Source organism: Scophthalmus maximus, chromosome 8 (assembly GCF_022379125.1).
Source record: "Scophthalmus maximus strain ysfricsl-2021 chromosome 8, ASM2237912v1, whole genome shotgun sequence".
Lineage (NCBI taxonomy): Eukaryota > Metazoa > Chordata > Actinopteri > Pleuronectiformes > Scophthalmidae > Scophthalmus > Scophthalmus maximus.
This window is the reverse complement of record NC_061522.1, coordinates 6,132,324-6,154,659: the sequence shown is the minus strand read 5'-3', so window position 1 is coordinate 6,154,659 and position 22,336 is coordinate 6,132,324. Positions and strand designations below refer to the sequence as shown.

Sequence of the window (22,336 nt, the reverse complement as noted above, 5' to 3'; positions counted from 1 at the left end):
GGGGTACGCAGAGTGGCGCTCCAGCGGTACCAACGCAAGCTGAAGCCTGGTTGAGGCAGTCCAGCTAGAGGCCATATTGGAATCTATGAAGTCGGCTTGCACTTTGGTGGAATTGAGTGTCTGTCGCTTCGGAAGTCTCTAACATCGCTACCCGGGACTTGTAACCGAGTGGGTGCGCCGGGCGTTCCGCGTGAGACCCTGCCGAGTGTGGACGGCGCGTTGTCTCGATTCCTCTGCGGCGGTGGGGGGGAGAGAAGAAGAGAAGAAGAAAAAAAAAAAATGAGCCCGACCGATGCTAAGCGAGGCGCTAAACGCAGGAAGAACAAGCGGGGCGGTGGCAGTAGCTGCAGTGCTGTCTGCAACACCAGCGGTGGCAAGGCCGGGGTTGCCTCGGCCCTGGGCTGTGCGGGAGCCGCAGCACCTGCCTCCGTCGTCGGCTTCCTGGCGGCCGGCGGCGCGGGCCACGGGAACACGGGCTCCATCGCGGGCATCAACGGGGAGGTAAGGAGTGTCGCGCAGTGTTAACCCCGGTGCATGTCAAAAAAAACCAAAAAAATAAAAAAAAAATAAAAACCCGGACGGCGGCGACTGACGGAGCGAGCGCCACCAACGACGCACACATCCCGACTTGGGCCCGACGCCGATGCGAGGGAGGCAGCTAGCTTAAACGCAACCTGTGCAGCGTAGGTGGAAGTGGACTGGCGCCGCCGTCCAGGCTCTTCGCGGACAACACCTACCAAGTTAGCAAACCGCTAAAGTCGACGGTTGCTACCAACCTGCGGTAAACACTTAGCACCCTTTTTTTTTTTTTTTTTTCTCGCCTCGGCCCCGGCGACGACCAGCGTTAGCTCCGGCGGCCCAGATATCGCACAGGGCGAGTCGACAACGGGGTGAACCTCCGGGGGAGACACGAGTCTGAGCTCACGTCGGCCGAGGCGACGGGTCCTCGCCCGGGACCGTTGCGGGTGAACGCAGCTCGGGCTCAGCGGCTGCTAACGGACAGATAAACACTCGTGCTAGCCGATGCTAGCTCCGCGAGAGCACCGACAACTGCAGCCCCCCGTCGGGCCCTCGGGTTTGTTGTTTGTTGTTTTTGTTTACACAAGCTGACCTTCCACCTTTTTGTGTGTGTGTGTGTGTGTGTGTGTGTGTGTGTGTGTGTGTGGAGGTTTGAGCAGCAGCTCGTAACTTAAAGTCTCGATTAGCCCCAAAGATCGTCTGAACTAATCCACCTGACACAACCTCATGTAGCCGTTAGTTAGCTTCAATCCACGGTTCAATTTACACCTCGATCCCTTTTTTTCGTCAGTGCTGATTCGATCGATTCTGTTTCTGCTCCCACGTCACTAACTTGGAGCACTTGCAGCAGGTTATGGTTATTCGTGTCCTATTCATTTTTTCTCGAGACACAATCCTAGACATCTTGTGTCACGGTGTTTTTTTTTCTCTACTATTCACCTTCTTGAGTTTAGCACCATGTGATGTTGACATTGACATGTTTTGTTTTTTGTTGTTGTGTAGTTTCTTTGCAACAGAACCCCTTCAATCTTCAACCGGTTCAACTCGCACAGATGTCGATTCAGAAGTTAGCTGGTTAATCCTTTTGGACCCACACAAGAAAATGAGCCCTTCCTGTTTTCTGCGTATAATTGATGTGCTGTAATAATGTAATCATAATCTATAACTTGGCTAAATTGTGTGTGTGCAAACTGCCGGCCTTATTGCGCACAAATTTCCACATTCCTTTGATGTCTTTTCAGAAATATGTTGCATATCACGAGGATTACTGCCACCTTTTCCAAACTTTGCTCTACAAAGGTGACGTGGTATTGATTTGCCACAGTTGTGGCTCAGCTGTCCATCCACTAGGAAGTCGTATTTCATTTTGAATTCTTTTTCAGTAATTCAGTTCGACCACGCAGCTGTACGCAAATGATCAGGAAGGATGAATACGACCAAAACTGTTCGCTTGGCCAGATACCACCAAGGAGGAAGTGTTCTGTTGTAATTTTGGCGAAGTGACTCTCAAATGTCCAAACATGAGTCATAATTACCTGTCTTACACACACGCACACACACACACACACACACAAACACACAGACAGACCGCGTTGAACATGTAAAACTCTACTTTACCAACCAAAGGAATTGATTGGTAATTGGCCTCGTCACCAAGTCGATCAGCGGTAAATCCCAAACTAATTCATGAATCTCCAGGGGTGATTGACTCTTACAGACCATCTTCAAATAACTTTAAATAACTGTAAAACTGTTAATAAATCAAGCGCATCATTGGAAAGTAGTCATCCCCTATCTAAATATTGAATTTTTATTTTTTTTCTTCTTATCTCTCAGGTCAACGTGAACAACAGTGTTACACCGCAGTTTACAGAAGGACCAGTGAACGCTGACTTCACCGGAGTGCTTCAGGTGACAATTTACATACATGGTTCATGTAAGGCCACTGAAAAGTTTCTCTTCCAAAGCCATGCCGTGGTCGCCAAAGGCCAATTAACGGTTTGATGCCAGAAGTTTAGACAGAAGCAGTTGAGAACGGCAAACATGCGGCAAGATGTTTTAATTTGCTTTGATTATATTTCATTGCTTTCCGTCATATGAGTTAAAATATTCATTACCTGGAGTGGCACACTTGTCACTGATTCCGATTCTGAGGAGACTCGCCCCGACCAAAGACGTGTGTTCAGCAACAGCAGGACATCAAAAATGCTCCAATATTTTTGTTCAGACGACATATTTTGAAGATGATGGGCAACTGCTCCATCTAATAGCGACTGACCCGTCTTCAATCATCAATCACAACATCCATTTTAGCCTCGGCAGCCCTTTTTTCTTTTCTTACCAAAGTGTGTAACACAGTATTATTAGTGTTGATCACTCAGAAACAGCTTTCTCTTAACATTTAGACACATTTCAACTGACCGGCATCAAATCATTTCCTTAAAGGGAATATTTAACTTTAACAGTGATCAAAATTTGTCTGTGAAATAGTTGTAAACATAGAAATACGAGCCAGTCTGTTTCAGAATTCATACAAAAGTATTAACATTTTTGATAAATGGACATGTTTTCTTATGTTGTCCTGTTTATTGTGCTATTGTAAGTACTCAATAGGGCTTTAGTTTCGTTTTTTGTGTGTATTGTTCAGAAAGAGACTGAGGTGAATCAAATAGTTCACCCCACGATCCTTCAAAATATACCATATTGCTAGTTACGCGAGTAACCTTCTGTTTTTGCCACCACGCCCAGTGGTTTTTCTTATAAAGTAGTCAATGCTTGTTTTGCTGATCAGAAATTGCTCCAAATGAATCGGGCCAAAATGTAAGAAAATTTAAAGTAGAAATTGTGAAATGTTTTCAGGAACTACGTTTTGTATCAAGAATTGACTTTTGAGGTCATCATACGCTTATAAAGTCATGAACGTTGTCAGCTGTTCTCCCCCGTCTGTGTGTGTGTTGTTTTTCAAAACATCAAAAGTTCATGAAAATGTCTGTGGACTTCAGTGCATTTTCATGAACAGTAATTGCACAGTAACTTTATGCAAATGCTAAACTGGCAGCTTAACCTAATGTATACATGTCTCTCTCTACTTTCCTCTCCACTAACATACCCACCAAAGACCCCATTCACGTTTGGCTTGAACCAGCGGGCGCCCTACACGGCTGGCGATCGCTGCCTCTTATGTCGCTGCGAGCGTAAAGACTGCGCCGTGCCTTCAGAGGCGGGGATCTCAGGCCAGAATGGTACGGCACAGCCCACCAAGACACCCAGTGCCCTCCAGCTGCCCCTGTGGGTGTGCTCCGACTGCAGGCGCACGGTTGAGAAGGAGGACCGACACACTGCTCTGGAACAGTCATTGGGGGTAAGTCACTTCACCTGGGTATCAAGCGTTTAAAAAAAAAAAACCCAAAGAATCCTTTTATTGAAGGATGATTACGTTGAAGTGAAAATATGTTTGCGGCCGTAGTGAAAGACACTGCATGACTCTACTTTTTTTCCATACTGATGCCACATTATCTGCAGTGTAACTCACACAGCTGGGGTTAGTGAGCCAGTGGACGGTGTGGGTCTTGTGTTCATCTGGTTCCCTCTGGGTCTTTGCCAGATGCAGCAGTCAAAGGCAGCAGCTGTGGCTGTATGGAGAATGTAATAATGAAACATATCATTTAATCTTTTGACTTTGCTTCTTCATGTTGAATTGTGGCTAGAGGATGGCATCAAGGTCAAATGTGCAAACACTAGTTACTGGAACGAGGAACAAATCAGTGGCTCAAACACTTCAGACAACACATTACAAATACATACATTGAGATTGAATCCTCTCACTGTTTCCTTACGTCGATTCCCTCTATTTTGTACCTCACTATATTTCCATTACCCATTATTACAGGACTATAAATACCCTTTCAGACCAATGCCCTGTAGATGCCATGATGTTTTAAGATTAATATGCCCTCATATGAAGAGCTTTTTCTATGGTGGACAGTCGGGACATCATATGTGCTCGGCTTGTGTCTATGTAAAGATAATGCTAATTTAGCGGCGGAAAAATCTTGTGATTCTACACAGGATTTTTTTTCCCCTGCTGGAAAACAAAGTCGCTTTTCTTCTGCTCGGTTGTGTTTGTAAGAGTGTAGTTATCGTTTGTAATTAATAAGGGTTATCGACTATAAACAGCTTTTGACTTCAATTAAAAAGGATGTTTACACTCACGTTGTTTACTTTTATTTCTTGCATGTTGTTCACGTCAAAAGTGAAACGTAATGAGCAAGATCTATTTATCCGTAGTATAGGATGCAAGCAATGGTTTCATATTTGGACATAGATTTATTTAGCACAGCCTCAGAGACTCAGGCATCCCATGATCCAAAGTTCTACTGTCATGAATATAATGGTATGTGCATTTGTGCACAGATTAATTGTGCAAAACTGTACAAATGCACAATTGCGAGTGAATATTTAAAACTGTAAAAATGTAGCATAACTCAAATCCTTTAACACCGGATGGAGTTGTAAATGTTACACCATCTAGTTGGTTCATATGCTGTTAATCAAGCTTTATATTAAGGCTCGTCAGGTTTGTGGAGAGGTTACATTTCCTCAGTTGTGTGTGTGGGACTGTTGAACGTGGGTTTGGTTTCCTCCTAAACGTATTGTTTCATTGCATCCTCACAACAGCGTGGGCACAGTGCTGCTGACACACAATACCACGGCTCTGTAGTAAACAAGGCCAAATCACTGTAAAGCTTTTACTGCGAAGCTGCTGCAGAAAGTTTGCACTGGATCCTGAATGATATGTATTGTTGGGATCGTTACGAATATTAGTAAAAAAAAATTAGATACGGATAAATTGGCCAATATATAAAATATTTAATATATAAACGAAAAAATTATGATTCCTAATCCTAAAATGTCGTTATCAAACTGCAAATGTTATTGATATTTTACACTTAAACCATAAACTTTATTATAAACAACTTTGAATCAAATGAAAATACAAGTACAACCAAATATATAGAACTTGAAAAAATATTTTTTTATGGTAAATATAGAAATGGATATATATGCACATCTTTTCTGCGCTTTATTCTGTGAAGTAAACGTTTTCATTTTGGCAAACATAAACTATGACTTTGTGTTACTTATGTCTGTGAAAGACTCATATCGGCCGATATTATTGGCCAAAATCATAAATCGGTCGAGCTCTAGATAAACATGGGTCCAGTAATCTAGCTATGATTAGATCAGAAACCACTTTTCTGTTTTTGATTCATTGAGGTTAGTTTGTCTTTGCTAACACTGCAAAATAAAACAGAAGAGCTTTTGTGCCTTCTGATAATTTTTCAAAATATCAAGGGAGAAAAGATGAAGCAGTATTTCGAGTCAATCTGCATTCACATTGTATCCTTTATTTACGTTTTTTCTTTACATTCTCTTTGTCGTGCCGGTTATATACTGTGCTGTCACAGCATCTTTTGAAAAAATGTGTACGTTTCCTTAAATATTTGCTCACTTTTTTTGGAGGATTGTTCTGAATCTTAGACTGCTGCTTTTCCAATTTCACACAGAGCCAGGACTTCCTTTTGCACATGCCTGTGGGTAATGGAAACCTGGGCCAGGAGGCAGCCACAGGGGACAGACTGACCACCGCTGCGCCTACACTACCCATGCTCCCTGCCCCGGACCTCACCGCACCAATGCCTGCTGATACAGTGTGCAGCTGTGAAGCCTGCAATGAGAGACGGTCAGTTCTCGATTGAGTGATTAAGCCCGGACTAAATTAACATTCAGTACATCTAAGTTTATCCTCAGTCTGTGTGTTAATAAAATCTTCATAAACGTATGTCCTGAATCACAGGGAGATCTCTGCCGAGTCGGAGAGAGAGTCACAGCAGCTGCAGAACCACTGGTCAGAGGTTCGCTACCTGGTGCGCTGCATCTACCGTCAGACGGGAACACCGCTGGCAGATGACCATGACCAGCCGCTAGAGAGAGACAAGGAGGGCATGAAGGAACTGGTGGACAGGTAAAACAACAAACACAGCTCTGTGCTGCTTTTCTTTCCCTTTTTTATGCCTCACTTCTCTCTTTAACTGTGTGTATCCACTAGGTGTCGCTACTGAACTGCAAAATCTTTTGTCAATGTTGGAAAGGAGCTTCTGTGCAGTGATGTCAACAATCTGAAACTAGCACTTTCCCTGCTGTAACTGGCCAGATTAAAAGCTCCAAAAAATGGAATCTCTACATCCTTAATATGATGTATTTCCTGTTGAAACAATGTGTCGGGCCATGACTCACTGACGGGGACATTTTAAACGTAGACCAGAGAGAGAAGCAGTTTTATTCTGTCGGAAAATCATCTGGTGGCATTTTTACGAGTGTTTATTTTTTATTTTTTATAGCACCCACTTCTCCAGCTCAATTCCTGGAACGAATCAAGATTTATTGCTTTATTTTTGCACCCGTAGACTCTGCGAGAAGGACCCCTACCAACTATATCAACGATTGGAGCAGCAGGCTCGTGAATACGTCTTGGAAATGAAGGTGCGGCTACTGAAGCACCTTTCTGCAGGCTCCAAGACTATGGGACAGCTGGGGGCGGTGGCTGCAGCCCAGGGTCCCCCTCAGGCCCACCAGTTCATCTCCCTGCTGCTGGAGGAGTACAGTGCCCTCTGTCAAGCTGCACGCACCATCAGTAGCTTTCTACTCACCCTGGTCAGTCCGTCAGTCCTGCTGTGATACTGTGGTTGTCACACATCAGAGCAACTCTGTCACACACATTACAATGTTGGAGATATCCATTACATTCATCCTTTATTACTGTCTTATTTTTTGACTCTATAACCTTTTTTTCCCTTCAGGAGAATGAGCACCTCCAGAAATTCCAGGTGACGTGGGAGCTGCACAACAAGCACCTTTTTGAGAATCTGGTGTTCTCTGAACCGATCTTGCACAGCAGTTTACCTGCACTGGTTGCACAGCTGAAGTAAGACAGTTTCTGTTAAAGATGCTATGACTAAGACATTCATCATTAGAATTTCTCTGCTATTTTAGACCCAAACTAGAACTCCTCCTTTTTTTCCCTTTTTGAATCTAATGTTCACAGTAGTAGAGCATTTCAGCAGTTATCTACTGCGCATTTGTCTTATTTGAATCCCCATTTTTTTCCCAGACACGGCACAGCCTCCCATGATTCATACAATGAAGACATGTATAGGACCTTGTTAGAGAGCTACCAGCTGCTGCAGCAGGAGATGGCCAGAGTGGCTGCTGAATGGCAGGAGTGCGAGAAGAGGATTGACGACTACGTAGACGAACAGGTACACACACATTTGATACAGACGGTTATGATAAGGTGATTCTTGATAAAGATGTGGTAATTAAAGTTGTACGGCTGTGACTCCTCTGCAGCTGCTTTTTAAGGTGGACGGGCAGAGTCTCACCAACCAAAGAACAGAGCCACACAAATCCTTGATTAGCAAAAACGTAAGAGATTTTAAACTTCAAATATATATGACTGTCCAAACAGTCATATACAGTTTTTCTATTTCTGATTCATGGAAGTAAATGTTCCTTTCAATCGTCTACCCATTTTCAGACCTTGAAGACAAAGCAGCGAATGCTGAAGGAGGACTGGGAATTCTTTAAGCAGAGGAGATTTATAGAAGAACAGGTAAACTACGAGAATATGACGCCATCATGGCTGTTACATTGCTCCGCGTCCGAGCAGCTCTTTTATTTTGTTCTCTTTATAGTTACCGAACAGTAAGAAGTCCCCCAGTGGAGAAAACAACTTCACAGACACCATGAGGATGCTGTCGTCTCGTCTGAGTATTCCAGACTGTCCAAACTGCAATTATCGAAGAAGGTGAGTTTTGAGGATTAGCTGTTGTGTCATTATCTGGCCTGAGATTAACTTGTGTCCAGTGAGGTGCATTTTTAGGGCGTTAAAACCTATGTTGCGTAGTTCAGGTAAATCAGACTTAAATAACAAAACCACGCCAAGACCCTTTCAACAAATTTCTTGAGCAGTTGGTTTGTGGTGTGAACGTGATCCGACCTCAGTTTGCCCCAAATACAACCAAACATTCAGCAAGTTTGCATTTGTTATTCTTGTTAAAATGAACTAGCTGTGCCCCTTTTTTAGCACACGCTAAAAAACACGTAATTATTGCAATATTAATTTTGTCCGTGTCACCCCTCCCGACCAACAGGTGCACGTGCGACGACTGCAGTCTCTCGCACATCCTGACATGCGGCATCATGGACTCTCCCATTGCCGAGGACCTCCACATCAAGCTGCCCCTGCAGGGGGAACCGCCGCGGGATTACATGGCCGAAGTTCATCCCCCCAGCCTCTCCTCTGGCAGCTCGGCGTCCGGCTCCAACTCCAGCTCTCCCATCACCATCCAGCAACATCCCAGGCTCCTTCTGCCCGAGGGGGATACCAACACGTTGTAAGTCACCCAGTCACTGTAACGGTCACAAAGCACGGTTTAATATTGTCATAATCAAATACCCCTGCTTTCACTTCCCTTAACCTGACTACTCATTTCTCTCACTAGTATTAGTGATGATGACGAAGTGCCTCCGTTGTCCAGTAAGTTCGGGGACATCTACCCTCTGACTGGTTATGATGAGAGCAGTGCTGCTGCTGTGAACGGCCTCCACAATGACATCCACAGGGAAGGGGAAAACTTGGCACTAAAGGCAGGGGTGAGTTCTGTTTTTGTGGAAGAAGAAATTAATATTCATTATGAGTCTTTTACCGACGTTTGGGAAATGTTTTCTGTACTACTCTCTATTATTATTATTATTATTATTATTATTATTATATACTATTTCCTAATTCATTTCTGTGTCTCTGTCCCAGTCTCCTCACATTACCAGCAGCAGTAGTTCATCAGAGGGTGATGAGGAGGAAGCCGACGGGGAGGTTGGTGGGGAGCCCCCAGGGCAGCAGGAAGAGCTCACTTTAGGAAAGACAAACAGTCCTCCACCCGCTTACAACCACCAACAGGTATTCACACACTTTCCTTGTCATAATCCAATTGAATGAGCCTGTTGTACTCACACCGGGAGTACTTTTGCATTCTTGTAATTCCTTAAAAGGAACAAGAACAATCACAGCATTCACGTGATTATTTTTCCATAGCTGTGGAGATCAGTTTGAAACAAGTCCCCATTCGGGAGAGGTATAGGATTTCTGGTACGAACCAAAGTGTGTCCCATCGTACTGAGTAGTTTAAGCTAGTTAACAGTGGAATAAACTGAAATAAGGTTCAAATCAACATGTGGAGAAAAGCAGACTACATGTTGTGAATTTTGTGTGACCACTCTCAGGTAGAACAGGTCCAGCATGCCTGCGAGTGCCACGTGTGCAACCAGGACCCCAGCTCCTCCACCCTGGGCCTCGCCACGTGCCTGCCCCCTAGTCGTCTCCACGCGGCCCCCCCCCCTGCCGTCGGACACCAGTTCTTCACAGACACCAAGACCCCCCCTGCGCACCCTGCACTCCACCTCTACCCCCACATCCACGGCCACCTGCCCCTACACAACTTCTCCCGTCCCCTACTGCACCCCACACTCTACCCACCCAGTCCTCCTCTCACACACAGCAAGGTGAGGATCATTCTTGAGCCCATACATTCATAAGGCTGAGACATAAATGATCCCCCGCCCCGTTTTCTTTCTTTTTACACTCTGTAAAATGACAGCTAAGAGTCACTTTAAGGAAAATTTTTATAAGTTTCCTCGTCACTGGGGATTTTTTTAGGTTCCAGGAACAATACTAAACTTAGTTGCATCTAGTTTCACTAGGTTTCACTGTCATTTTACACTGTCTGCCACAAGGGGTCAGTCTAAGACAAGTTGAAAGAGACTTAAAACTGAATTGGGTGCCAACTCAAATCGGTTCATCTCATAAATCCAAGCTTTGTTTTATAACTTCTGTCCTTTTTTTTTTCTAAAGCCTGTGCCCCCAAACCCTACATCAAGTCACTCGGCAGCCAAGCAGCCGGCCTTTAGCCCGTCGCTACCAGAGCACGTCTACCAGAACTGCTTTGGCGGTGCGGGTGGAACAGGCGACTGGAACAGCTCGCTGCAGTGCCTCTCACTCAAGTTTGAGAACCTGTGGGACGCCGCCGTGATGAAAAGCTGGAATCCATCTGTGTTGTTGCCCGAGTCCCTGCCAGGTGAGCCACTCTCAAATTCACACGAAATAAACATAAAGGTCTCAAAACATCTCTCACCTTTGTCGTGAATCAACAGGTGACATGCTCGGTCCACCCCTCGCTGATGTCCCTCTCCCTCCGACGTCGTCAATCGGGTCCCAAGGGGAACACCCCTCGCTGCCCACCCCTCTACCCCCTTCCTGTTCCTCATCGTTGTCCTCATCGTCCTCGTCGTCATCGTCATCCTGCTCCTCTTCAGAAGCCAAAGAGCAGAAGAAGAGCGGCGCCAAGAAGAAGTGTCTCTACAATTTCCAGGATGCCTTCATGGAGACCAACCGCGTAGTGATGGCCACCTCCGCCTCCATGTCCTCCGTGTCCTGCACTGCCACCACTGTCCAGTCAAGTAATAACCCGCCCATCCACCTAGCATCCAAAAGACCCAACTCTTTAGGTAATATAGGTGGGTAGGAGCACTGGTTAGGTTTGTATAGATTACAGGGCTTTTATCGATTTGAAGGGGCAGTAAGCGATTTTAAATCAATCCACGTTTTGACGCCAGCTGTCTGTTCTGTGCCCTGGCTCTTTAAATTGAAAACATAGCCAGGGTAAAACATCACTCCCCGACACCTTGAGAGACGTGCTAGCAAATGACACTACAACTCAGGGGTGTTTTTGCCTCGTGGTAAGCACGTCGGTCACACATACCCGAGCCTGCGGGTTGGCGGCCCGGCCAGTGCAGTAAAGTCATCGACGACAACGACAATGGCAAAGAGAGAGAATAGCTTCCTCCAAAATCGCTTCCTGCCCCTTTAATGGGCCACTTAGGAAATCGGGGCAAAATTAGTTCCAGTTAGTTAAAGAAAAAAGCTAGCTAGCCCAGCTTGCTGATGCCAGCACTGATCAGCATTGTAGTGAGCACTATCATTCAAGAAAAATAAATGAATCTTTAATTTCTTTATTTTATTTCATGTTAAATTTTTGACCTAATGATTTCAGACGTCAATTCAAAAAATAATTTTGGTTTGAATATCAAGTGAATCTGCCTTTGTTTTTTATGAAGACATGAATTCCAGTTAGGTATGTTATATTTATTAGTTTATTGTTTCATTTTATGGAAGCTCTGTACGTGAAATTGTGTTTTTACAAAAGAAAAAGAAAAGGTTCTTAGCCTTTGAAGAACTAAACAATGGTCTCATCCAGCGCTCCTTTGTCTCCTCCAGATGATGTATTTCACAATCTAGGTAAAGAGGACCATAGGCAGCCCGTTCCAGTCGCCCCGAGAAACGGCTCCACGGGACTGACCTCCCTCCCTCCGCTCTCGGGCCCAGCCCTTCCCCCGGCGCCCACACACCTTCCCGCCATGGGATCGCAGCCCTTCCCAAAGATGGCCGCTCCAGCCCCAGACTTTGTAGAATCCCACCAGGGTTTGTGTCTCCCGCCTGCAGAGCCTCCAGCCTCCTCAACAGATGGTCCCGTCAGTGCCCCGCCCAGTGTCTGCAGGTAATGAAACCTGACATCAGTGTCGCACGGTGATTGTTTGGAAAAGGTGATTGTGAGGTTTGGGATGAAAAAGTATCTGTTGGATCCATTTTTATACCCGATTCTTTTCAGCGATCCCGACTGCGAGGGCCATCGCTGTGAGGGGAATGGGGCATACGAGCACCAACCGTACGATGGAGAAGAAAGTCAAGACGAGGACAGTTGTTCAGAGCACAGTTCCTCCACCTCCACGTCCACCAACCAGAAAGAGGGAAAGTACTGTGACTGCTGCTACTGCGAGTTTTTCGGGCATGGCGGGGTAAGAATTACATTTGTTACTATGCTCTCTGGAGTAGCAGGAAGCAGGCTACTGGAATCTCTTATCACGTGTTCGTTTGTGTCTTGAATTTCCATTTCCATCTCCTAGCCCCCAGCTGCTCCTACCAGTCGAAACTATGCAGAGATGCGGGAGAAGCTGCGCTTGCGTCTAACAAAGCGCAAGGAGGAGCAGCCGAAGCGCGAGGAGCATCAGCCAGTGATAGAACGAGACGGAGGGGTGGAGGACCACAGGCGGGTGGAGGACCTGTTGCAGTTCATCAACAGTGCCGACAGTAAACCTACCTCCAGTTCTAAGGCGGCAAAACGGGCACGGCATAAACAAAAGAAGGTGAAAGTCACAATTATTACAGTGCTCTTATTAATAGTGACATATTATGCTCCAATTCAGGTTCATACATGCTCTAATGTTCAGAAAAGTGTCCTAATACTGCCCCTTCCTGCAGCACATCTTTTTCACCCTCTCTCTAAAACGTGGATTGTGTCCAGTGAGGTGCATTTTTAGTAGGATTTAATTTGCCCCGCCCTCCCGATAAACCCCAGTCTGCTCTGATTGGTCAGCTGGCCCAGTCTGTTGTGATTGGTCAATCTATTTCAAAATTGTAGGAAATGTCACACGCCTTCACCAGAGAAGTGGAGATTCTCAGATTGCAGACGGGGTTACCCCAAAAAGAGTCCAACTGTGACATCGCAGTGGGAAAGAAATCTGAACCAGTTGATCAGAGCCAGGCTGTCGGGCCAGCTCACAAAAATACAACATGGTGGTATTTTTTTTGTTGCAGTTTGTGTGCCAGCAGGCTCCACAGAAAACCAACTTTATGTGGTATCATAAAACGGAAAAAGGGATTTTGGCATAATATGTCACCTTTAAAATGTTCCCAATAACCTCTGGTCTATATCCATCCAGTCAAACCAAAATAGAAAAATAGTAACACTACTCGAATATAAAGCTGGTGTCTTTTTGTCAACAACTGAAAGTGTATGTCTCTGTGTGCCTCAGATGGAGGAGAAAGCCCGTCTGGAGGCAGAGGCCCGTGAGAGGGAGGAGCAGCTGCTGTTGGAGGAGCAGCAGCGGCGACAGCGACAGGAAGAGGAAGAGGCAGCACTTCAAAAGGAACTCCTCCGGCTGCAGGAGTTGCAGCACCATCGCGCTGCCAAAAAGAAAAAGAGAGAGAAGGCAAAGGAGAACACTGCGCCCCCTCAAAACAACCCGCAGCCCCTCAAACAGACAGCTCAGAACGTCCTGGATAATCTCCAGAATGGAAAGTCACAGCTGCTTCAAACCCTCATCCGCCTCCCCGACCAGAGGCAACACCGGTTCGACCCCGTGCCCCAGTCCCACACTCAACACAGCCCGAAACGCACCAGTGACAGGTCCAATCTCCCCGACACTCCAACCACCCTACACAATGGCACTTGTACAGCTCACCTGGAGGTCAGCAGTAGAGTTAAGGCCAAACAGTCTGCTAGGGTGTCCGCTTGTGAGGCTGCAGTAAAGAAAGCGGCAGAGTTAGCCAAGAGCTTGGATGTTACCGCAAAGCTAACTAACGGCACCACCGCCACCGCCACTACGACGGACACCAAGGCAACACAAATCAGACCCGCTGAGGCTCTGGCTCCTCTTCCCACCACTGAACCGAGGAGGGAGGACAGGAGTAGCAACAGAAGTGCAAGTGGAAAACGGCAGCAGCAGCAGCAGCAGCAGCAGCAACAACAACAACAACAACCCCTGACCCAAATAAAGGAAGACAGGAGAAGTCCACCTGTGTCAAACCCCTCCCCGTCTCCCCCTCCAGCCTCCCAGTCTGAGCAGAGCCAGCAGAACGGCAAACCTCCCAGTGCAGAGTCCCCACAGCCCAAGGGCAAGACCAAGAAGAACAAGAAGAAGAAGGGGGACAAGATGAACACCTCAATAGGTCAGTATTATCATCATTCTCTCATTTAGATTGGGAAGATTGTGGTGTGTGTTAACCATAAAATAGCATCTATCCACGCGTCGAATACTTCAACAGAAAAGATTTGCATGGGGCGACTTCACTCGCTTTGCTTTGCAGTGGGTTCCGTAGAAGTTGAGAAAATCGAAACTAGATCTGTGACGATAATTACGTTAACAACTTATCGTACGATACATGAACATGAACTTGATCATTTTTATCGATGTTGATAATAACCACTGTGTTTACATGCGTTTTTCAGCCAGTGGTGCTGCTTCTTGTCCCATCTGCCTGAAGACTGCATTTAGGGCCAGTGGTTCTAAAACTCTTCAAGCCGCGACCCACCAGAATAATCAGGCCGTTGGGTCGACGTGCAACGGCCAATAGGCCTTTACCGCAAGTTCACATGATTCAGTAGCAAAAAATGTTTTAAAATGACAATAATATCATTCATCACAATAATTTCTGGGACAATATATTGTCCAACAAAAAGTTATCGTTATCGTGACAGGGCCTAATCTAAACTTTTATTCAAACGGGCCTAAACAGAACAATCCGACTAGGAGAAGCTTGACTTGATCTAAATCACATCAACATCTATTTCCTCACTCGTCTCTTTGGTTTTCACTGGAATCAACATATGCGCTGTGCAGATCACTGCACCCATCCACCGTCACTGCTTTGTGCAGGTAGTAGGGGAAGTGGCCCTAAGTAAATTCACTTTGTCGCACGCTGGTGTTTGATTTATGCCGTTATGGCCCCGTGTTCTGGCGGTGTGGCTGTAAAAAAAACAAAACAGCGCGGTGCTCGTTTGAAGCAAAAAATACTGTTCAATATGAACTGGGAACGGATTCGACCATTAAGTTCCCCTTAGAGCTGATGTTCATAACACGCCTAGAGAATGGATGGTTTGAAATAGCAGCTGTATTCACGCAAGTGTTTCATTTTGGTTTTAGATGATGTATTCTTACCCAAAGACATTGACCTGGATAGCACTGAAATGGACGAAACCGAGAGGGAGGTGGAATATTTCAAAAGGTACGTACATTTAAATCACCCAACTTTTACGAACACTTGACGAGAAAACTCTTTTCTCATGGTGTCAATCTTAAAGGAATCCTGTGGAGTGTATTGACCACTAGGGGCACTGTGGTATCATTTTCTCCACACAAGTGTCTGTTGAGTTTGTGCAACAATAACAGTTTCCACAGTTCAAACTTTCTACCGACTGTCGGTAATGACAGCAGTGCAGGAGATGTCAGCAAAGTTGGGCTGCAACTTACGTTATCTGTCGATCATATTCTTGATTAATCGATCAGTGGTTTGGTCCTTAAAATTGTGAAAAAATGAAGATTTTGTTTTCCAAAACCTCAATGATGTTTTGTTTTTTTCCACACACCAAATATATTTAGTTCACTGTCATAGAGGAGCAAAGAATCCAGAAAATATTCATGTTTAAAAAGCTGAAATCAGAGAATTTTGACCTTTTTTCCCATAAAAACTACTTGAACAGATTAATCTAGTAATTGATTACTAATCGATTAACTGTTGCAGCTCTCCAGAAAAGGGCAACATAGATACAGGTTTCTTCTCTATATAAAACTATCTGTAACGAAATGCATTCATCACATTTGTTAGGCCACATACCGTCTCTGGATGTGAAAGTGTTTGTTCCTGTGAGATCTCCACAGGGTATAATAACCCTGTGCATTTTTGAATTGGTGTGGCAGCTCCTCAGGGTCGATTGTCTTTCTCTCTCCGCAGGTTTTGCTTGGACTCTGCTCGACAGACCCGTCAACGACTTTCCATCAACTGGTCAAACTTCAGTTTGAAGAAAGCCACGTTTGCTGCACATTGAGGGTGTGAGTGAGGACAGAATCAGTACCTTGACACAGCTATACCAACCCCTCACGTTCCCCCCCGCCCGTCCCTTTACCTCATCCGACTGTCGTTCCTCCCAGAACTGCTCTCCTGCTGTGCCCAAAATCACACCCACGCTGCCTTGCTTTGTTCTTGTCGCTGTGTGGTTCCCGACACAGGCCCATCCGGACCGATCCACCTTGCAGAACTTAAAAATCGAAAAAATGAAACGAAACGACACACAAAAAAGAATCACAAAAATGCTACTTTACATCCGATTAATTTTCCTTGCGTGCTTGTGTGCTTTTAGCCTGAGTTGGGCATTTCTCTTGACTGAAAGAGCCATGGTCTGAAATTATTTTCTTATACTGGCCTGACTGTAGTCAAAAGATGCATATTATGTCTGGATGGTTTCCTTGCGAAAAAAAAAAAGAGACAATGGAAACTACACAAAAAAAGAGAAATATATTGAATTAAAAGCTGTATTTGAGATATTGTGGCTTACTATCCCATCGTTTCCTCGTTCCTAGCACGGCATCTCATCCACATGTTTGACAAGGGAATGGGCTTGGTCAGCTGGTCTCCACTCCCTGATCCCCCCCACCATCACCACCACCCTATTTCACAGAGAGGAGGAAGGCGTAATACTTGACAATGTTCTTTTTTTTCTTTTCTTTTTTTTTTTTGGTTTTTACGTTCTGTTTAACAAACTGTTGAGTAAAGGTGTACCAGTTACAGTTTTTGTTTTCTTGATTTTTGACCTGTAGCCAGCTTGTATCAGAATACTTTCAGAATGAAATTGAAAAAAAAGAACAATACTCACACTATCAATCTGTTATAGAGTGTATATTGTATTAACACTGAAGCCAAACTGGCTACTTTTAACATATTGTTAAGTAATATTAAATCTTGTCTTTCTTTTTTGAAAGATGGAATACAGTAGTATGGCAGGATGATGTGTCTTGTGTCAAATCTCATTTCCTACATGCAGCAGAATTTGGTGACAGAGGACGTGGCCGTGTCAAGCTACACACACATTTAAAGAAATTGTTGGGGTACATTTTTGGGGGGAATATAGTTATTTATTCTTCAAAATCAAGTCTTCAATATCTGTACATTTAATATGAGGATGCAGTAAGCTGCTGGTTAGCTGAGCACCATGGCCGTATTGACCTCCCAGAGGGCCAGTGGGGCAAATATTTGCTGTTGGGCCCCTATTGACCCCCTACTATACATGTTAGTTACATTATTTACTCATGAACACAGAAATAGTACAGTACGTACATGAATCGATCAGCTGATCAACAAAATTTAGAAGTGTCTTGGTCTTAACTAATCGTTTGTTTTGTTTTTTTTTCTCTAGGAAAAACTATCCAGCGTCTCAAATGTGAATTTTTGTTTTCTGTGACGTAAACTCGACGTCTTTGTTTTTTTTCTTACTGTTGATCACAACTAAAATCATTTGAATATGTTCACTTTGGGCATCAGGGAATAATGACGGGTGATTTTCCACTATTTAAAAAATATATGTATTTTATTAACTTAACGATCTGACAACTATATTAAAGTATTCTCATTAAAGTTATCAATGGTCGCAGGCATATAGTACTGACACTAGCTTGCCCTTCCCCCCTGTCAGAGTGAGGGGCCCTTGCCGGTTTCCTGCCTCGCCTGGTTGGTGATTCAGCCTCGCTTAGCTCAAAGATTGGAAATGGAGAGAAACTTGTTTAGCTGTAAAGAAAATAAATATCTCCTTATAAATTAAGAGGTTACAAATATATCTTTTAATGCACTTTTTTTTTTTTTTTTTGTACGGATGGATTAAACAATGGATTGATTTTATTGCCATTGGACTGTTGGATTGAGCCGGACTACCTGCTTTTCCTGTTTCCGATCTTTCTGCTAAGATAACCGGTTGCTGGTTATGGCTTCATAGGCAAATTATACAGGCGAAACAATCTTCATCTGGCCAACTTGGCAAGCACGTGAATAAAGGTAGTCCCACAAGGTCCAACGAGTGAGAAATTAATTAGGTCCAATTCACCTCAAGGCGACGAGGCGTAGTGCATTGTTTGTGGAGTTTTTTTTCATGTCTGCGGCCGCACAAAGCTCCTGGGTGAGTCACACCCTGCAGATATCTGTTCCTTTTGGGAAATCCACTGATCGACAGTCGTCATTATCAATCTAGAGGACTAATGCAGTGGAGTATGTAGATCCTGCGGTTCAGTTTCATGCTAAACATTTACATGTAGCACTACATACTTTCATATATGCACCTGAAGTTCTCAGGGGGAAAATGAATTGAGGCAGTTATGAAATCAAGTGCAGTCCCTCTGGGCGGAGTGAGTGTGAAATGAGGTCATGATTCGGCTTATCAAGATGTAGATAAGGCGATACATACCTCTCAGAGTGTACATCAGCTGTGGCAATTTTTGTGTAGTGTTTTTCCACCAGTTAAGTTTTAATTTCAAAGAAGCTTGATGATGTTTTTTTGTTTTTTTTAAAGAAAGAACTAATAAGCTAAACTAAGCAATTGATCACGACTAAGCATACCTATCAGCTATTTACTGCTCAAAGATTGTCAACTTAATGGTGTTGCTACTGGTTACACTTTGAGAAAACTTGGGAACTGATTTGAATTAAAATTCCACTTAATTCAGCTTAATTCCACATCTATTTCAACAAAGACATAAGGGACATGAGACATTTCAGGAGGCACAATTGTCCCACATTGTCATTCTTACTTGGCAAAAGAAAACAAGGTTGGACTTTTCAGCAGCTTCTTGATAAAAAAAAAAAAAGTTCAGATGTTGTAAACATCTCACATTTACAGCCAAATAGATTACGTGAATGAGGAAGTGATTTACAGTAACGGCCTTCACAGTGACCGCTTCCCGTTAATTTCTCCAAGAGAATCTGTTTTTTAAGAAGGGATTTTCATTTTAAAATTTCGCGCTTGGGAAAAATGACCAAACTTACTAAATTTGATGAATGGGAGGCGTTTTTGCAAATGCAAATGTACGAGAAGACAGAAGGTCGTGGTTTTGAGAAAGCCACAGGCGCAGAAGTGACTCATAATTTATTTCAGGTATGAATGACAGTCGGGCTGTTTGTGGAGCGCGCACGCGCTCTCTCAGTCACTGGTGATGTAAGATCGGATCTGCCACCTTTAAGCAAATGAAATGCCCCGCAAAGCGATGCAAATGAGGTCAAAGTCAAAATCACCGCGCTCAATGTCTGAGGGGCGATTGTGGGCCGCGATCTAAATAAACGAAGTGTTGACGCTTCAACCCGGCCGTCTTCCAACTTCCCTCGGTTCGATAAAATAATGATCGCCGTAGAAGGTGACCCCTTGTGAGAAAATTCCATCACGTGCGATATTAAAAAGTCGTCTCGGTTGACGCGGACGGAGGGAAAAAAAACAATGGTGCGTCTGGAGGGCGGGCTGACGATGACGGGGGAGAGCGCCAACGGGATTATTAAAAGGGATCAGAGCCGCCTTGTAGCTTGTAATCAGGACGCCGATCTTTTCATTGTCAAACTGCCTGGAGCACCTCAGGATCACATACATTTCCAAAGATGGAATCCCCCCCCCCCTCCCCCGTCCTCTTTCCTGGCTACAACACGCCGCCGCTCTGTTTTTGATCGCTCAAAGCTTGGACTTCCTAACCAAGAAGAAGAAAAAAAAACCAGACCAGTCAGCATTAATACCAACGACCTCGACCAACAAACAAGGATCGTGTTGAGTCGACGGCACTCCATCTTCACATAAGCTCGTCTGCGTTCTTTGGGAATTCCCTCGCGATTGGCGGGAAATTCCCATTCTTCTGGGATACACACAAGATTAAAGGCCGTATTTATCCATGCCGTGTTTGTGTGGATAAGTGTCAGGCTGGACTTAAAGTATACGACTGCGACACCAGTACATCCTGATGCCTTGACGCCCGTTTGAAACCCCCAACTTGCGCCACCGCCCGACGCGCGATTTTTTTTTCTTTTTCATTTCTTTTCATCAATTCTGCGTTGCTTCTAAAAGTTCCCAGACGCTCAGGTGGGGACTTGTGACCTATTTAGTTTCCACTCTCAGATTGGTGGGTAGCGCGTCTGTGGAAGTTCACTCACTTATAGCCCCTTTAGTAAATGTGTGGGCGTGCGCCGGGGGAGAATCCCTAACACACATCTCGTGGCCTTTTGTTGTAAGGCTTCGTGCGTGTACCGCTGCCAAATGTGCATGACTTACAGACCGGAAACTCACTCACTTGCGGGCACATGAACGGCAGCCACGCCGGCGTGTTCATGTGAATGATGATCGAGCGTTAGAAAATAATTCAGCCACTGTACGTTATCGTGCGATGCTGCCAGGTGTCAGTTGAAGGCATGGGGGTCGTAACCTTTCAAACCTCTTCTTTTTGTTGTCAGTAGAAGGCTTAATGTCTTTTTCAACACTACAGCAGTTTACTCTAATAAGGCTAAATATCCCCAAAAGACTTTTAATTCAGATTTTTTTTTCTTCTCTCCATTTAAGGAATTATTTAACATTTTGGAAAATATGTTTATATGCTCTAATCACAGAGTGAGATATCAGAAGATCGATGCCGCCAATGTTGGTAGCTTACCATAAATGTGGGGCTACTGCTATTTGGATTAGCTTAGCATGTCGAATGGAAACTGGGAGGGAGACAGCTAGCCTAGCCTAGCCTAGCCTAGCCTAGATGTTGAGTGGCCTCCTAGGCTTTGTGTGTTTATCATTGGACAGAGCCAGGCTAGCAGTTCCCTTGTTTCCTTTTCTTTGTGCTAAGCTATAACCTCACTGAACGCTTGGTCTTCTTTACTTCACAGACTTTCAAACCTCTTCATTTTGTTATCAGAAGAAACCCCCTACAACACTTCTGATTTCCAGGAGTTTTCTTAAAAATTAAGAAAAAGAGTATTTGCTTTAATCACAGAGTCTTCAGATGAGAAGATTGACACATGTGATGCTACTGCTAGCAGCGGAGTTAGCTTAGCATGTCATGGAGAATGGGGAACAGGGATGCGGGGCTAACAGCTAGCCTAGCTTAGCTTATTCAGTGGTTACATGAGTATGAGTGAGCATTAGACGCGCTGGCCTGATTTAGTTTTTGGTGTTGTCGTTGATTTTGTCAGGCTTGCCATTTTCCTAATTTCCTGCTTTGTGCTAAGCTAAGCTAGCCAATTGCTCCGCATCTTCTTTTTCCGCACAGACACACGAATATTACCAATTTTCTCATTTGCATAATTTCCCCAAAATATCAACTTTCTCCCTCTTTTTTTTTGTTGCTGAATATAGCAGCTACTTTTACTTTCACGGGTTGGATGCGCAATCCGAGAGGGGCGAATGTCACCTCTCGTTTTAAGGTATAGTCTCAGTCGAAACGTGTCCGGTGAGAAGAACAATGCATCGCATGGGATACGTGTTCACTTTCACACACAGAACACCACTGTTGTTTGTCTCTACGTCGTTTTCATGCACTGCAACCGCCTACTTCCTTTTTAGAACAGGGGATGTCCAGCTTCCTCTGCTTGCTACACCGAACCCATGACAACTGATTCACCCAGCACGACTGTACGTGTCAAAACGATACTTGACGACCAAGCGACTGCAGACATATTTTTTTTAAGCCACCACCTTATTGTTGAGGGTTGTGTATATACAATGTTGGCGGTAACTTCAACTACCGCACCCCTGCAATGTTTGCAACAACAGCTGGGAATCTGGCAGTCGCGGTACAGCGGGCCCGTTCAGGCAACGCTGGGAAGGGGTTTTCCACCATGCACACACACACACACACACACACACACACACACACACACACACACACACACACACACACGTGACATGGATGGACACAAAATAAAAGACAGACGCAGACTTAAGATTAAGCAGCGCCAACATTTCCGTGGTTACGCTGTGATCTGCGGTCACAGCTCGAGGCTGCCGACTGACACAAGAAATAACATACACTGCACAATAATGAGCATTTAAAAATGTATATAAATCACCATGAGCTGAAAAAG

At 44.6% G+C, this 22,336-nt stretch overlaps 1 protein-coding gene across 4 annotated transcripts; it reads left to right on the top strand.

Moving 5' to 3' along the window:
• Position 1: 1 nt before the first annotated feature.
• Positions 2 to 17,253, top strand: fam193a (family with sequence similarity 193 member A). Of its 4 annotated transcripts, XM_047333639.1 has the most exons (24): positions 2 to 501; positions 2,356 to 2,430; positions 3,638 to 3,880; positions 6,087 to 6,262; positions 6,377 to 6,544; positions 6,987 to 7,233; positions 7,380 to 7,504; positions 7,691 to 7,838; positions 7,930 to 8,004; positions 8,117 to 8,191; positions 8,274 to 8,386; positions 8,733 to 8,975; positions 9,084 to 9,234; positions 9,392 to 9,538; positions 9,862 to 10,140; positions 10,490 to 10,712; positions 10,789 to 11,151; positions 11,912 to 12,191; positions 12,303 to 12,489; positions 12,598 to 12,837; positions 13,507 to 14,422; positions 15,397 to 15,478; positions 16,205 to 16,302; positions 16,831 to 17,253. In XM_047333639.1, exons 1-23 carry the CDS (start codon positions 280 to 282, stop codon positions 16,296 to 16,298), a joined length of 4,872 nt encoding a protein of 1,623 aa, XP_047189595.1. In that variant the 5' UTR covers positions 2 to 279; the 3' UTR covers positions 16,299 to 16,302; positions 16,831 to 17,253. The 4 variants fall into 4 exon arrangements, with proteins under 4 accessions (XP_047189595.1, XP_035492053.2, XP_047189596.1 ...); XM_035636160.2 differs by having other exon boundaries at positions 10,789 to 11,094; positions 16,205 to 17,253; XM_047333640.1 differs by having other exon boundaries at positions 10,789 to 11,142; positions 16,205 to 17,253.
• Positions 17,254 to 22,336: the final 5,083 nt, after the last annotated feature.

Coding starts and splice junctions, on each gene's coding strand:
- fam193a (XM_047333639.1), top strand. CDS start 280: ATGAGCCCGACCGATGCTAAGCGAGGCGCTAAACGCAGGAAGAACAAG. Junction 3,881..6,086: donor CTCTGGAACAGTCATTGGGG/GTAAGTCACTTC, acceptor AATTTCACACAG/AGCCAGGACTTCCTTTTGCA. Junction 15,479..16,204: donor GAGGTGGAATATTTCAAAAG/GTACGTACATTT, acceptor CTCTCTCCGCAG/GTTTTGCTTGGACTCTGCTC.